The 16,723-nt window shown below is 42.1% G+C and overlaps 1 protein-coding gene across 2 annotated transcripts in view; it reads right to left on the bottom strand.

The window, feature by feature from the left end:
* fgf8a (fibroblast growth factor 8a) overlaps window positions 1-2,448 on the bottom strand; it is a 7,433-nt gene extending 4,985 nt beyond the window's left edge. The window contains exons 1-2 of one of the 2 annotated variants that reach the window (XM_028007981.1): window positions 2,159-2,448; window positions 577-613 (exon numbers count right to left, since the gene is read on the bottom strand). In XM_028007981.1, the coding sequence (XP_027863782.1) occupies window positions 577-613; window positions 2,159-2,271 (150 nt within the window). In that variant the 5' untranslated portion in view covers window positions 2,272-2,448. Of the gene's footprint in view, window positions 1-576; window positions 614-700; window positions 1,453-2,158 lie in introns of those variants that run through there. The other variant, XM_028007982.1, reaches the window with a different exon arrangement.
* Window positions 2,449-16,723: the final 14,275 nt, after the last annotated feature.

The following is a 16,723-nucleotide window of genomic DNA, read 5'->3' on the forward strand; positions in this document are numbered from 1 at the left end:
TGTGACAACTTCCAAAAGAGAGTCCGCCAGATGACGGTGACCGCGTCCAAAGGGACGGACTTTGTGATTACAGGTTGTGCGTAAGGAGAATGTCCGCCTCGGTGTACACACACACACACACACACACACACCCACACCCACACCCACACACAGAGTAAGAGAGAGAAAAACATTTTGTTGAATCAATGTTGGATTATTCGCGTGAAAACGCACTGAATCGGCTTACTAGGCCTATAAATATGAATTTATCATCCAAATTCAGGATAAAGCCACAAACTACCTGATGCCATTTTTTTTTTTTTTTTTTCTTTTCTCACTAAATCATTTCCTCCTGCCCGACGGGCCGCCGCGCGTCTGCCAGGGCCGGAGTGAGCCCCGCTGTCCGCCGTGGGAGCCATCAGATAGTGTTTCATCACATAACGTTACGGTGCACCATTGCTGCATTATATTTGAATGGCTCTTGCAATAAATAAATAAATACATACATACATAAATAAATAAATAAATAAATAAATAAATAAATAAATACAATTTTAAAAAATCTAAATTATTATTATTTTTTTTAAAGATACATACCTGAGCATAGAAGCAGAACACAAGCAGGTGCAGAAATCTACAAAGAAGAAAGCGGAGATTTGGTTATTTCACTCGGGCATGCGACGTTTCAGCGGAGACAGGAGAGACGGAGGGAAGCTCTCACAGATAGCCGAGTCTGGATGGCACGGCCCCCATGATGGATAGATGGATGGATGGATGGATAGATGGAATGATGAAGGTGGACAAACCCTCCGGGGTTTTTTTTTTCTTTCTTTTTTTTACTGGCAGGTGTCCGTTTTGGGCTCGCAGAAGTCAAAGCTCATCCAAGGCTTCCAGTCGAGTCGACAAGTCCAACAGATTACAAAGAAATCCTCCAAAGGTCAGCGGTACTGACAGCGCGGCTCACGCTCGCCCATTGCATTTTTTTTCTCCCCCCAGCAAATTAAGAGAGAAAATTATAACGATAAAAAAAAATTAAAAAAACAATTCACCGATGAGAGTAAAACCGATGACTTGAGTCACGGCTGAAGAAAGTCTAAGTGCACTTGCAGAAGAAAAAAAGAAGAAGAAGTTTTGGATGAAGCGCCGCGGAGCTCCTCCAGGACCGCGTCCTCATCTGCGGCCTTCAGGTGAGTGTGAGGCGACCGAGCTCCGTCTCGTCAGTGTTGCCGCTGTGATTGGATGCTTCCCCTGCTGCTGCTGCTGCTGCTGCTGCTGCTGCTGCTGCTGCTGCTGCTGCTGCTGCTGCGCTCTGTGGCAGGACTGAAGGCTGGAAGCTCCGCGTTTCCTGTCTCTGCTCCCATCCCACACCGCGCTCACACACCCAGGAGGCTCTGCTAAGAACAAGCCCCCTTTTTTTTCTTTCCTGCAAAACAAAAGCGGATACCCTGATCTACCCCCGTCCTCTCTCTTCAATCCCCTCCTCTCTCTCCCCTCCACCCATCCACCACCCTTTGTCATCTCCCCCTTTACCTGGGGAGCTGTCCGGAGCAGAAAGAAGCGAGGAGGAACCCGGCCTGCTCCGGTCCAACACGACCCAGGGTCTGGTCTTAATGAGGGTGTGTCCGGTTCTGGAAGCATCAACTGACATTAAGAGGCAAAGGTGGTTTTCATGACCCCGCAAACTGTCGACCCCCCCCCCCCCCCCCCCCCCCCAACACACACACACACCTGTCTCCCGCACCCCCATACTTCTTCTTCTTCTTCTTCTTCTTCTTCCTCCTCCAGGGTTGCGCGGTCCTGAATATGGTCAGCTTGTGTATTGGCACCTCAAAGCGAGAGACCTTAAAAGGATTACAGGCGATTAGCGTTATTGACCCCACCCCTCACCGCCATGCAATAAATGAATGAATGAATGAATGAATGAATGGCTCGCTCGCACTTCAAAGTCTGCAAAAATCACTTGGAAGCCCCGAATGATTACAAATTAGTTCTGCTCTAACCCAGAAGAATCGCACACATTCATTATCGTTAATTAATCCTTAATTACCCAAAGGTAACGGATCATTGTGGTTTTTAGGACTGATTGATTTCGACCCAGCCCGGCTTCAGCAGACAGAGCAACTCTCGCCCAATAAACAATACCTCGTCCAGAGTGATGAATGGGGATAACAGGACGAACCTTTTCCATCCTGGCATAATTACGTCACACTGCACGTTCAGGCAGGGGAGGAGTGACGGCTGATCTGAAGGCTCACCAGAACACCCAGGTCGGCTGAACAAGCACAGTGACATTTGTTATCGGCTGTAATCGCTCCGGCTGTGGCTCTAGTTTCCAACAAGTCAAAAAAGGCGGAGGAAATCTGACGCGCTGCCCGCGCAGAGTCGTCCTTCCCCTGTCAAACACCAGTGGGCGCTCTGGTGACAGCGATCAGGCCTTTGGCAGAATCACCAGAGCAGTGTGTGTGGCACTCACACTCCACTGTGTTCAGGATCAGACCAGTGGCAGGTCTCCCAGAGTAGAGTTCATTGATCTCAATATCCCCATGGCAACCTTCTCATGTGGTCTGTACAAGTACAGTCTCAGATCAACATCAGCAGCGGAAACTAGTCAACGGCAACGTTATTCCTGTTAGGGGAAACACTGCAGCTGCTTTGCATCGTCTCCACATGGTGACGGTGATACAGTGTGATCTGATTGAAGGTTAGATTCTCAATCAATATGGGTCGTTGCTGTGTTGTTGTACGTTGCTTTGAGATCTGGTTCTGGTTCTCTCAGTGACCCTCAAACCAATGGTAGCATCCTATGAAGATTAACTGAGTCAATTTACAAAGCTATTTACAAATGATGATTTAAAAAAATTTTTTTTTTTGCCTTTTTGTACAATTGTATTCCTAAGTTTATGATCAATCGACTTGTGTTCTTGGACTGTATTCTTGTCGGGTCCACCTCCACCTCGACTGCAGTTCACCTCGGTTCAAGGTCACCCACGGTCAGCTCCAGGCGCCTCTGCTTCATCGCTCACCTCTTCCTCACAGCTCCTCCGGTAGGCTGGCCTGATGCCTCCACAGGTGCTCTGGTGGGTCAGAGTACCCGGGCCTTCTCGTTTCAGCCGTCGTCCTCATTACCCGCAGCTCACTTCAGCTCTCTCTGAGGACGAACTTCCACCACTCACCTCGGCTTGCTGTAAGCAAACAGAGCTCAGACTTAAAGGTTAAACTCACAGCATCAGATTGTAGCTGCGGTAACTAAACTAACTTTGGAGATTGTTCTTTGAACTTTTCCAGAGTGAACTTGTCAGCGCCTTAAGATTTTCCATTTAGATATTAAACAATTTTAAATCTTTTCATTTATCTATGCTGAAACCATTAAATCAGATTTTTTTTTTATCAGCATTTATATCCTCAAACAAATGTTCAATTTCTATGTGGGTGATCCGTATTAAAATGTTAGCATTGCTAAGCAGCTGTTTAATTCATTTATCCTATGGGCCGGTTGTAAATGTGATAGGCATTGCATTGTGTTTTTAGATCCTGTAACTGATGACTTAATTTGGACTTAAAAGAATTGCAAATAATTTATATTTAAATTTGTTAAATCCTTTTGTTTGTATAGTTGTGGGTCTAAGTACTGTCGGCAATGCTTTCCAGTAACATAATTACCCAGTAAAACTGTTACATTTCCTGACAGATTAACATCTTTTAATACAAAAACCCAGTGGACTGCCTCGGCGCCCCACCACCAAGTTTCCTAGGGGGGGAAACTCTGTTTCCAGTTGGCAGGAAACCAGTCATGGCTCATCACCAGACCAATACCATCCCTACAGTGAAGCACGGTGGAGGCAGTGTCATGTTAGGGGGATGGTTTGTAACAGAAGAGGATGGCAGACTAGTCAAAATGGAGGGGGGAAATGAATACAACAGTGTACAGAGACATTCTGGACTAAAACCTGCTCCTCTTGACTTTCCGCTGGTTCATTTCTCAGCAGGAACAGGATCCACAGAAAGCACATAGCCTCGATTTAAAGGGAGAATTTAGAACTGCTCTGTGAACGTCCTGCAGTGGCACCAGCTGAAGTTCAGAATGATTCTGATTGAACATCTTTGAAGAGGAGGAGACCTGAAAATGGCTGATCTACCATGGAACCCCATGGAGCTTTAGAAGCAAATGTAAATGTCATTTCTTGGTTAAAAATTTTTTACAAAATACTCAAACACGGTTGTTGACACTCTCATGATGGCACATGTGTTTGTTCCAATTTTGAGAAAAGATGCTGATTTAATTAAATTAGGAGTAAGGCTGCAGCATATGTGGAAAAAGCGAACCACTATGAATTTATCTATGAATTTACCTTCATAGGTAAATTCTTCACCTATGAAGAATTTACAGATGCAATGCACATGAGAATATCTGCAAGCTGTAATAACTGTCATTTGTCACTTTATTTGCAAGATAAAATAACACTACAGCATTTTCAAAGGCTATGAAAGGTCCTTCCCTCTCTCTTTGTGTCTGTCACACACACGCCGTTTCTGCACCCAACTAGTATTGCCGCATATAACTGTAGGCCAATGTTATAATGCACACTTTCACCCAACAGTTTCCCCAGATATTTCTAGTGAAGATGTGCCTCTAATCATTATTTTAATCATTTATAAATCGTATTAATTCTGTTTTCCAGCAGTTCTATTTGTTTTCTGTTTTTCTTTTAGATATATTATTTTCTAGAACACAAGTGTGACCAGGGTTAAGATGAGCATCTAACCAGTCTTCCCATCTTTCCCCACAGCCTATTGGGGATTTAAAGGTGATGTGGTCCTAAAGTTTAACACACAATATTTTGTTGCAGCCACACTGTGTAAAAAAATATGAACAATCAATTGTTGTGTTTTTGGCCACAACTGCCGTTGTCCCACTGGGCTTCAAGCACCAATGCTGACCATTTCCTATAAAACAGATTAGAATTAAATCCTTGTCAAAAACCAAATACTTGGAATAGATTTTTCAAAATGTCAAAAATCTTACTCAACTAAATAACACACATCCTTTCTGTGCAGTCTGTGAAGATTAGCCACTAGTGGTAAATATAATGAGAGTTGAGTGAGTGAGGGTGAAGTCCAACAGATAGGTTGGGTCCAGTTTTCTCAGTATTTTCAATCATGACGAGTGAAACTGACACCAAAAATCAGCCTGACCTCAGTCAGCATTCCTGAGAGGATGACCACCAAATGGGACTGATCCTGAGTGAAGCAGCGTGTGTGAGATCTCTGACTGCTGATTCGCATGTACACACACACACACACACACACACCAGCACGCATACTCACACCCCGCACACAAACAAAGCTTGTCTAGATACCAACTTCAAACCTAAGTATGCAGCAAACGGTCTGACAAAATACTTAGAGGAAGGATATGCATGTATGTGAGAGGGAAATAGGCCAATATTTCAATTGCTACATCAGCGTTTATAGAGCTGGACATCACAGATGTGTTCTAATATTGTCCAGCAAAAAACCTCAAACAAAAAAATGTCATCGACTTGTGGGGCAAAGTGCTTTTAATTTGCCAATATATTGCCGGTGAAGGAATTATTTAAATAAGCAGTACAGTGAAGTGTGACAAATGTTGCATATGCAATGAAAAACAAAAACAAACCCACTCTGGTTAATTATATTATTCTGAGCAGAGTGACGGTCCAAACCTCACTGCATTTGGAGAAGAAAAAAAAAATCACATTGATGTTTAATTATTAAATCGATCAATTACAAAATACAAGTGAGACATAAAACCTCTGTTATTAGCAACGACTGGAAAGAGACACGGCGATCAGATACAGTATAGACCTCCAGTTTCCTACAGTTGGCCGGGTCATCGAAGCTCTCACGGTCAGCATGAACAGAATCTTTACTGTCAGAGATTACACTGTCCTCCTCAGAGGCTAACCAGGTAACCACGACAACAGAAGCTGCAATTGTTTTTACCAATATAATTTCTATCTATCATGCTTAAAAGTAGAGTGTAAAATAGGCAAATGGTAACAGTTGCTGCTATTAAATATATGCAATTCTACACAAATATGAGTACGCTGTCCTTCATGTTTAGATAATAATAATAATGACAGTAAGCTGTAACACCTGTTAATTTTATGGCAAGCTAAAAATAACACTTAAGTTATTTGACACCAAGTCTACTCCTGTCATTATTTGAACAGAAAGGCTATAAAGGCTATTTTCTGTCTGTGCACAAAGCTCTAGTTTAGTGTACAAATCACATAGAACTCTATAGGCCACCACCAAGACTTTATTACTCAGGCCCAGTACCAGGACTTGCCTGAACACCGGTGTCACTGTGTACAAGTCTAATTTCTTTCATCACCAAGGACTGAGAAGATGGTGACCAAGAAAGAAGCGCCTGATTTGAAATCAACACCATCCAAGAAAACTAAAGGTGCACTGATTGCAGTTCTTTGGCCGATCCCTGATTAGCAATCCTTACAAAGCCTGAACTGCTGATGCCAATTTTGGCCAATACCAATTTCTTTTCCCGTCTGAAATGTTGCTAAATATAGCAAGAAAGCCACTGAGTTGTCGCTCAGTCAAACCTCTTTCACAGGAGAGCAGAAGAGGACATTGGTTGATTTTTAGACCTTTGCTGAGGTAGATGAGATTGGAGGAAAAGATAGGCTTCACATGTAAGAATCAACAGATCACCGATCTCTCAAAATGTAGGAAATCGCCTTCGATAAATTGGGTGGCCAATGAATTGGTAAGAAAACATTTTGTAATTTCAACTTCAAACATCCAACAAGTAGCCATATCTGCTTAATTATTCGGGGTTGTCATGCAGCTGGTGGTTATCCAGCAAGTTTACACCCTGGACAAGTCACCTGTCCATCCCAGAGCCATGCAAAACAACTATTCATTTTAAAAAAGCCAATCTACCTAATGTGGGAGGCAGCTAACCCTAACCCTAACCCTATCCCTATCTCTCGCACCTCTATTCAGTCCACACATGTTTTCAAACAAAGGCTTGAAAACATCCAATTATTTTGGAATTATGTACATAATTAAGATTTTTATGTTGAGAACAATGTAAACTTGAACTTGGATGAGGAGAACAAGACGCGACACAGGCCGAACAATGAAATCCAAAGAGCTATAAACTGAGGGAAGTGTGGAGAGTGGCACTGGGTCCAGGTGATCCTAATTAAGGAACGGTGGAACAACTGTCAGACGACGGTTCTGAGCGGGGGAACTCAGGAAGGGAGACTAATTAACTCACAAAATGCAAAGGAGAACCAGACTAAAACTAGAGAATTAAAGTAAAATGCACAATTTGAACTCGAGAAGAAGTTTCCAAGAGTTGGGGCCCGAAGGTCGTTGGTGCCGGTCACTGTGGCAATCAGAGAAAACATTGATGGTAAAACAATGGATTTACTTCACCTTACACGTGTCAACATTCTTGTGAGTGTAAAAGGTGGGTTCTTGTCATTGTGTAAAAAAAAAGTAGAAAGAAATTGTTACATTCGTGTCATTTTTGAAACACTCAAGACATACAGTATGTCTTATTGATACTAATACTAAAAGCTTTTTTATTATCGCAACAAACCGGCACTGACACACACACAGCTCTGCAGAGGCTACAGTAACAAAATTAAAAGTCACATTAATCTGACAAAGCATAAATTCGTAACTGCGGCTATCTCAGGTTTTAAGTTTCTGCAGTCGGAAATGAAAACCAAGTTAAACGAATGAATGAGCTAATTGTTTTGGCTCCTCTCACGGTGAGTGTGCGTGTTTTAGTGCTGCCGTGTGTGGGCACGGGCGTGTGTGTGTGTGTGTGTGTGTGTATTGGGGGGTGGGGAAGCATGATGTACCTCTTAATACATCTGATGTGAAACAAGCTTGCTTTCTGACAGGAGCTGTCGGTGGGATAGCAGGAGGCATCCTTATCAATCAACCCGACCCCCAAGCGCCAATCAAATGTCCTGAATCGCAGCACACAAGACTCTGTTATCTACACAGCCGTCGCTTCTCTCTCACTCCGAAATGGAGAGAGATATGCATGATAGAGAGAATGGACAGGACCTTAGCAAATGGCTCCTGAATGAAGGGATCTGTTCTGCTGTAGGGGTCCGTTCATCTCTGTGTTGGATGGTTCCTACAGCCTTTTGGTACAATTGGGCAAGATCTTTTTCCGTCTATCTGAGAATGAAGAGTTAGCGTTCTGAATCCTGCTTGTTGTGTGTACAAAGGTTGGCTTCACATCTTTCATAGTGCTTGGTGGATGTGTCAGATGTTAACAGAGTGAGACTAAAATGTGAGTGTGTTGCAATTTATTTTTTGACAATTTATTTTTAACTTAATTTTCGTTATTTAATGATTTTCAGTTGTGTTCACAGCTAAGAGAAGTGTCTGTGATAACAGGCTGGTTTAAGCATCGGCACCACTGCAGTAGATTTATGCACAAACGCGCTCGGTAGAGACTCTGCTCTGAAGGGCCCTGATGAAACAGGGGTCTTTGACTTTTTTTAAAAGAAATGTACGAATGCTGCATATGGAGGAGCAGCGTTCTGCTCCTATACAAATCTGGAACGAATTTCCAGAAAACTGCAAAACAGCCGAAACTCCGAGTTCCTTTCAATCCAGACTAAAAACCCAGCTGTTTAGAGTTGCATTTGAAACATAATCATGAAACATTAATCAACAATCTGATGTGTAACGACGGCAAGACGTAATATTGTTGACTGTGTGTTCTGTGACTTTGTATTTCTGTGTTTTTACACAACTCTGACAATATACCCGCCCCCCCAACAGGCTCACTGTGATATGACATGCAGGTAGAGGGAAGTGTCAGTGATAACAGGCTCACAGAACAAAAATCTGAGCCACTGAAACTCTTCGTAGGATGCAGTGTGTATTCTAAAATACCTCCTGATCCGAATCATGCACACTACATCGAATGCATCATGGCGAGAGGACGATCAATAATGCTTTATTATTTTCTGCTGTTAGCATATTGTGATGCTCAAATTCATGCACAGACACACACACGCCCACACACACTCACAGCTGTGCACCGTCACAAGGAGAGTATGGCAGCCTGTGGTTTTCTAACAGTGGTAAAAATGAATATGTAAAGAACAGCATTAAATAGAGAGCTGAAAGATATCCAGCTGAGGGCGCTGAGGGTTGGCCTCCAGTCACACAGCTCACGCGCACACCCCCACACACACGCACGCACACCCACACACCGGTCCCTTTAAGCAAAGACAACTAACACTTAATCAAAGGTTTGTAAGGGAAATCGCTGCTAACAGATCAATCACCTGGAGGATGGGACCAGCAGAGAGGCAATCCATCTCTAGCTAAGGCCTTATGCTAATGGGAAGTGACACTGTATTACTGCTGAGAGAGAAACACTCAGAGTGGCTAAGATGTTTCATCGATAAATACATTAAGAGCAGGGGCAGAGTGTGAGGTAGAGTCGTCAGAGAATGTGATGAGGAATCAGCGTCAGCCATCTGTTTGATGTTGTGGAAGTGAATTATATTCTTTGACATTTTTGTTTTCTGGCATCAATCTGTAGCCAAAATCTTCCTGGTTTTTAATGTAGAATCGACAGCATATCTGCACTTTGTTAGATTATACCGTTAGAAAGCAGGTCAAACCAAACACTAAACCTAAACAAGCAAACAGAAATGAGATTATTAATCAAACTGATTTGCAGATAAATGATCTACATAAGTAAATCTGCGTAATGACTTACATAAAACATCGAACGCGAGGCAGCTCAGAAAGTAACTGAAAAAAATAACAACAATACAATACAAACAAGAAAGCCGTCCGTTTACTTGTACCTGGTGATGCAAATTTAAATAGGAAATTGTGGGCCGGCTCCTCTCACACAACAAAATGTTGTTCTGGCAATAGCATCTAAAGGGGACGAACAACGGCGAGCAATGAAAGAAACCGACAAATAATTTACCAGAAATTTACCTCATAACAAACAAAGCATTCATATTTATTTAATTGTTTAGTAGTGTTAGACTTAAAAAGCATACACTGCAACATAATGAAACCACAAACAAACCTGGGATATTGAGTGAGTGAATCAATCAATCAATCAATCAATCAATCAATCAATCAATCAATCAATCAATCAATCAATCAATCAAATTTTATTTGTATAGCACATTTCAGCAGCAAGGCATTTCAAAGTGCTTTACATCATATCAAACACAGAAGCACAATGCAACATAGAATCAATAATCAAAACACGACATTAAGTCAAGTTCCATCAATAAATTTGTAATTGATTACATTTCAAATACAATTCTAAACAGGTGGGTTTTTAGTCGAGATTTAAAAGAAGTCAGTGTTTCAGCTGTTTTACAGTTTTCTGGAAGTTTGTTCCAAATTTGTGGTACATAGATGCTGAAAGCTGCTTCTCCTCGTTTGGTTCTGGTTCTGGGGATGCAGAGCAGAACCAGAACTGGAAGACCTGAGAGGTCTGGAAGGTTGATACAACAACAGCAGCTCTTTGATGTATTGTGGTGCTAAGCCGTTCAGTGATTTATAAACTATTAACTACAAACTAACTATAAACTACAGTATTTTAAAGTCTATTCTTTGAGCTACAGGGAGCCAGTGGAGGGACTTTAAAACTGGTGTTATGTGCTCTATCTTCCTGGTTTTAGTGAGAACGCGAGCAGCAGCATTCTGGATCAGCTGCAGCTGTTTGATTGATTTGTTGGACAGACCTGTGAAGACGCTGTTGCAATAATCAATACGACTGAAGATGAACGCATGGATGAGTTTCTCTAGATCTGGCTGAGACATTAGTCCTTTTATCCTGGAAATGTTCTTCAGGTGAGAGAAGGCCGACTTTGTAACTGTCTTTATGTGGCTCTGGAGGTTCAGGTCAGAGTCCATCACTACTCCCAGGTTTCGGGCCTGATGGCCTGATTTTAGTTGTAATAACTGAAGCTGTGCATTGACTCTAGATCTATAACTCTAGATCGTTCCTCTTTAGGTCCAAAAATAATAACTTCAGTTTTGTTTCTGTTCAGCTGGAGAAAGTTTTGGCACATCCACACATTTATCCGTTCTAAGCATCTGTTCAATGATTGGATGGGGTCAAAGGTCACCTGGTGACATCGTAATGTAGAGCTGTGTCATCTGCATAGTTATGGTAGCTAATATTATTTCCTGCTATAACCTGAGCTAGTGGGAGCATATAAATATTGAATAAAAGGGGCCCTAGGATTGAACCTTGGGGTTCCCCACATGTGACCTTTGACCTCATTGATGAAAAGTTTTCAATTGAAACAAAGAAATCCCTGTTCTTTATGTAGGATTCAAACCAGTTAAGCACTGGACCGGAGAGTGCAAGCATAAAATCTACAGTCGATTCAGTAATATGTCATGGTCAACAGTGTCAAAAGCTGCACTGAGGTCCAACAGAACCAGCACTGTGGTTCTGCCACAGTCCGTATTTATATGGATGTCATTGAACACTTTTACGAGGGCGGTCTCTGTGCTGTGGTGAGCACGAAAACCAGACTGGAAGGAGTCAAAGCGGTTGGTTATAGTTAATTGTTTACACACAGCTTTTTCAATAACTTTGCTGATAAATGGGAGGTCAGAGGTCGACCTGTAATTTTGCATTAGTGATTTGTCCAGATTGTTCTTTTTTATAAGTGGTTTGATTACTGCTGTTTTCAAAGCCTGGGGGAAAACGCCTGATGAGAGCGATGAGTTTACGATCAGATCATTAATAATAACAGGCAGGACTTTCTTAAAGAAATGTGTGGGCAAAACATCCAGACAGCAGGAACTGGAGCTTATTGACTTATAATTTCCTGTAGGGTTTTATAATTACGTAGTTGAAATTGGGTCATTTTTCCTGTATTTGTTTTATTTGGGCACAATAAATAAAACAAATACATTATACAAATACATATATTTTTAATGTCATCAAAATACAAGAATTTCACTCAGGGGGCAATTTTGGGTAAAGTTTGATGAGTTGTTGTATATGTTTAGGCCTCCTCAATAGTGCTTCATTCGTGTCAAAAACTAGAATAAACATTGGAATTGCAACAGGCTTCACTGCACTTTCATGGATAAATAGCGGAGGTACGGTGGCAAATAAGATCCACTCAATAATTTGCTTTCCTACGCTCTCTTGGGAAACATTTCTGCAACATATTTTTCCTCTACTTACTCTGTCTTACTGTCTTCCTACCCACTGTCCCAGCTTCCAGCAGTTATTTTTGTGGTCGACGAGTCTCTCCTGATGCTGTAATCAGCATAACTGTGGTGGCCTGCTCATTACGATGGGCTTGCGCTGTGATTTAGACAAATTGTTATGAGATGTCAGAGCTTCTCTAAGAGGAAAACACTAGTTGAGACACATTGAGCTGGAATAGGAAAAAAGAACGTGGTCTAGAGCCAGAGGGTGAGGACGCTGTTGGTCAGTCACCGATGGGGCTCATGATGTCTCTTTAAACATACTATGGTCGTCTTTGAGAGGATGTTAACCAGCAACAAGAGAACTCTAGCACTATCATTCAATGTGCTTCGTAAAGTAAAAACAAAAAGAATGACACAACCAGGTGATTTCTTGCAGGTTATCCATCCATTAATCCATGTATGTTATTATTGTGACAGAAAAACAAAACCCCAATATGTTCTGAGACTGACTTTAGTGTTCAAGGTGTAAAGAAAACCTGCAGGAATGTCTGCATCCCTGCTAACCATCTACAGAGTGTATTGCAGACAAGGAATTCCAGCATTTTAAAGTAGACCAGGTGACACTGTGAATACACAGCCTCTCTGCAGGTGCGTACTGACTCAGTCAGTCTCGTCAACGCGTCCTTCTGAGGGGTGCATGGTTCTGAAACTTGTTGATTCTAAATAAGAGTAAAAAAAAAAAGTGCAAGCATAAAATCTAAGCTTGTAAAATGTAAACTTGAATTAAAAATGTTCAGAGATGTTTATGCAGGGATGTCAAACTCCAGTCCTCCAGGGCTGCAGTCCTGCAACTTTTAGATGTGCCTCTGCTGCACCACCTGAATAGAATAATTAGGTCATTAAGGCTCTGGAGAACTGATCTACACAAGGAGGAGGTGATTAAGTCATTTCATTCCAGCGTTTTTTGTACATGAGGCATATCTAAAAACTGCAGGACTGCGGCCCTCGAGGACTGGAGTTTGACACCTGTGTGTTTGTGTTTTAAAGGTAAGCCAGCCTTACGGTGAGCTCTGAAGGCTCGGCCAGGTGTAGTCTCCGGTGTCTCACATTTTCACATAGTTCAACTGGACCTCTTAAATCAACGCAGCAGTTTCTGACAGGCTGTTGGATTCGAGTTTGTCCTTGGTCAACCTCATAATCTTACAGCTGTATCTTCCGGGCCAGATCCAGAATGCGGCCGCCACTGAAATCACAGGTTGCAGATGGTCACTGTGCATTGACCTCTACGTGGACCAGGCTGCACCACACTAGCTAAACACACCTCCGTCCCCACAGATTCGAGCTGTTTGTTTGTCACAGCTATGTTGCAGAATTAATTAGTGAAATGTTAAATTGCAATCCAAGTATACAGCTTTATTGGATCTTTTGGTTCCAGACCTTATGGGACGTATTTTGAGTTGAAGTGCTACTATTTCAGCTACAGACACAGCTACATCTGCTGCACTTAGTGGTTTCAGTTTCCCAGTCGGCTCAAAACACAACACACCTTTGAGGTCGCCGATTCCTCCAGCTTACAAAGTGAGTCGTCAGTGGAGAAAATTTACACCTCTTTTTTTTCTGGAAATCCCAGTATCACTGTAGTGTAATGTATTTCCCCGACATCGTTTTTTTCTGTCCCACGGCTCTTTGCTGTTGCCTAATTTTTCTCAACGCATTAGCTACACCTGCTGCTGTAAGAAAGAGAAATAAGAGTAAGACTCCCTATCCAGACAAATGAAGCTTGGAATTGGAAAGATTATATTTCTGTTCATTGCGGTTATAAAAGATGTGACTGCGGTGATTTCAAGAGAGAAACAGTCTTGGATTTAGCGGTGGGCGCCGTTCAGTGCATTTCTTGTGACTGCTGGCTAACGGTGAAAACTGAAAGCAGAGCACAGTGTTCTTGCTGAGGAAGTGTGGCTCCTTCAGCGTTTGCAGCAAGATGCTGCAAATCTTCTACAAATCTGTAGAGAGCGCCGTTTCTATTGCCATCATCTATTGGGGTAGCAGGACTTAAAAAAAAAAAAACTCAAGAAGATGATAACAAAAGCTGGTTTTGTTTTGGGGTAGTGGTTCCCAAAGTGTGGGGCGCACCCCCTATGGGGGCGCAGTGCCATTGCAGGGGGGGCGGGGGGGGGGGGGGGGGGGGGGGGCTGGGAAGTTGTATGGATGAATGAAAAAAAAAAAAAAAACAGTTACACAAAAGTGTTTCACTGTAAATATGGTTAGTAGTTTGTTTTGTTGCAACCTGAAGTGTGAAATAAACTTCAGTTGTATTTGAAAACAAAATATGTGTAAAGGTTTATGTCTGATTAAATGATGTATGTGCCCAGTTGATTTATTTTTTTTGGGGGGGGGTTATTGTAATCCATAGAGGGGCCCAGAAAATCTTTGAGAACCACTGTTTTGGGGACTGCTCTGAAACATCTGGCAGTTATTGTGCACAGAATTTATCATAAAATGAAGAACCTTATGAACAACCGTCAACGTCCTCTAAGAAAATTGATCCTCAAAAAATCAGTGTTCTGAATATCTCTGCCACTCGACAGTCTGTCATACCTTGCACGGATGGAACAGCTGCCCCTTGAAGTGCAGCATTTCTTTCCACATACATAAACACACCCAAGAAATTCAGACCAATCACACGACGGGTTTGCATACAGAGAGGTTGTGACAAGAAAGGGCGGATGACTTGAGGCCGAGAACTAAAGGACGCAGGTTTCGTCACGCAACTGCAACAGTGGTAACCGATTCTGGCAGTTCGGCTCAACCACACGCAGCCCATAACACAACATCTGGGGGTTTCCACTCACAGCCTTCTTCAGGATCGTTGTAATACTGACGTCTACAAGCGAGCCCAGAACCATCAGCATCTATAGCAACTTTCTGAAGAAACTTGAACAATGACAGTGACTGGAGCATCTGCTTTATGACGACTTTCCATAAAAGTCTTATTGAAAACTGAACATGTTTGTAATTCTTCTGACTAAAAAAGAGCAGGTTGCTGTTTTAAACATTTACCTCCCAGTAAGATTACCTCTAGTTAAGACTATGAAGAGTAAAAATAATAATTAACAATCATTCTGTTATTCTCCTCAGTGCATTAACATCTTGACTTATGTTATAGCTCTGCCAACCATTATTAGAATCTGGAGAAACTACAAATGTTTGTGTGTGTATTTGAACTGTAAAGAGCCTACCAAATGTCAATAGACTATGTCCCCCAGGGACCAAACATAGGGGTCGCAACTGGGAAACTGCTGCATTGTTATGCATAGGGGCAAACTCATGGCTCTCCCTTTTGAGTCTTGATAGGACGGCCACCATTACAGGTAGTTGCGAACTGTTGCTACTTGTTGAGATGAGGGTCTAGTATACAATGAGCTGCTGAAGGGCACAATGACTTCAAATAGGTTTCATGGTAAACTCCCTCTGCACTAAAGAAAGGCACAGACACTTGAAGGACATCTTGTGTATTGAGCTGCGTATTGGTCTTTTTTTGTTTTGTTTTGTTTTCTGGTTTTTGAAAACTGTACGAAAATCTAACAACACATCAGTGCTTCGTTTTCTATTGAAAAGAGTAAACAGAAGAGGTCACTGCTTTGTTGACCCTCAGACAAATAATGCGAGCCGTGGAACGTTTATACTGAAGACTGGCTCGTGTGAAACAGATTCACTTTTCCTGCTTGGGGACAGCAGGCACTCATCGGTGCATGAAAAGTGACCTCTAGTGGCAGTTTCTGCAATGTACATAAGCCGAGCTGTACAGTCAAAGTTAATCTGGAAAGTTGCAGATTAACTTTCCATATACACACAATGCCAGAATGATGAAAGTTTATTCAAATGAATCACATATACATGTCACACACACTTGCTACAGCTACTGATCCAGTGTTGATGATGCTTATCTATGCTGATGCCAAACACGCATCGTGCATATACTTTAGGGAGAGAATATCTATATCCAGTACTCTATACTGTCATTACTACAAAAAACCAGTGAGAGTAATTGTTATCAAATTATACAGTGCTACTATATACAGTATCTGTCAGGTTCTGGGTTGGTTTGAGGTTTGGTTCTAGTTTCCTTGTTATTCTATGTTCCTTTGTCTCTTTCTTTGATTAGGTCAGTTTTGTTTCCGTTTGATCTCAGTTCAGTCCTTTAGTTACTTTAGTTTTGTTCCTTATGTTTAATTATTTGTTAGTGTTAGATAAATTTTCCTAGTTACCCATCTTGGGCACTCTCCCTTGCTCCATCCATTCATTCATTCATTAATCCATTAATCCATTCATCCATTCATCCATTTCCTTACACCAGTATCTCTAATTGAGTCAGGAGGGGTGCTGATGCCTGTCTCTCCAGCGGTGGACACGTGTTCACGTGTCAGGGCAAAACCTGTCAAAATGTTCTGGTTTTTAAAATAAAAAAACTATTCCTGTGTGTTCAGTTCCTGAGTGTTGGTGCTTCCAGGCAGGTGGATTGTACAGAGCGAGACTTGATGAGGAG

The sequence above is a fragment of the Xiphophorus couchianus genome, chromosome 22, assembly GCF_001444195.1.
Source record: "Xiphophorus couchianus chromosome 22, X_couchianus-1.0, whole genome shotgun sequence".
Classification (NCBI taxonomy): Eukaryota; Metazoa; Chordata; class Actinopteri; order Cyprinodontiformes; family Poeciliidae; genus Xiphophorus; species Xiphophorus couchianus.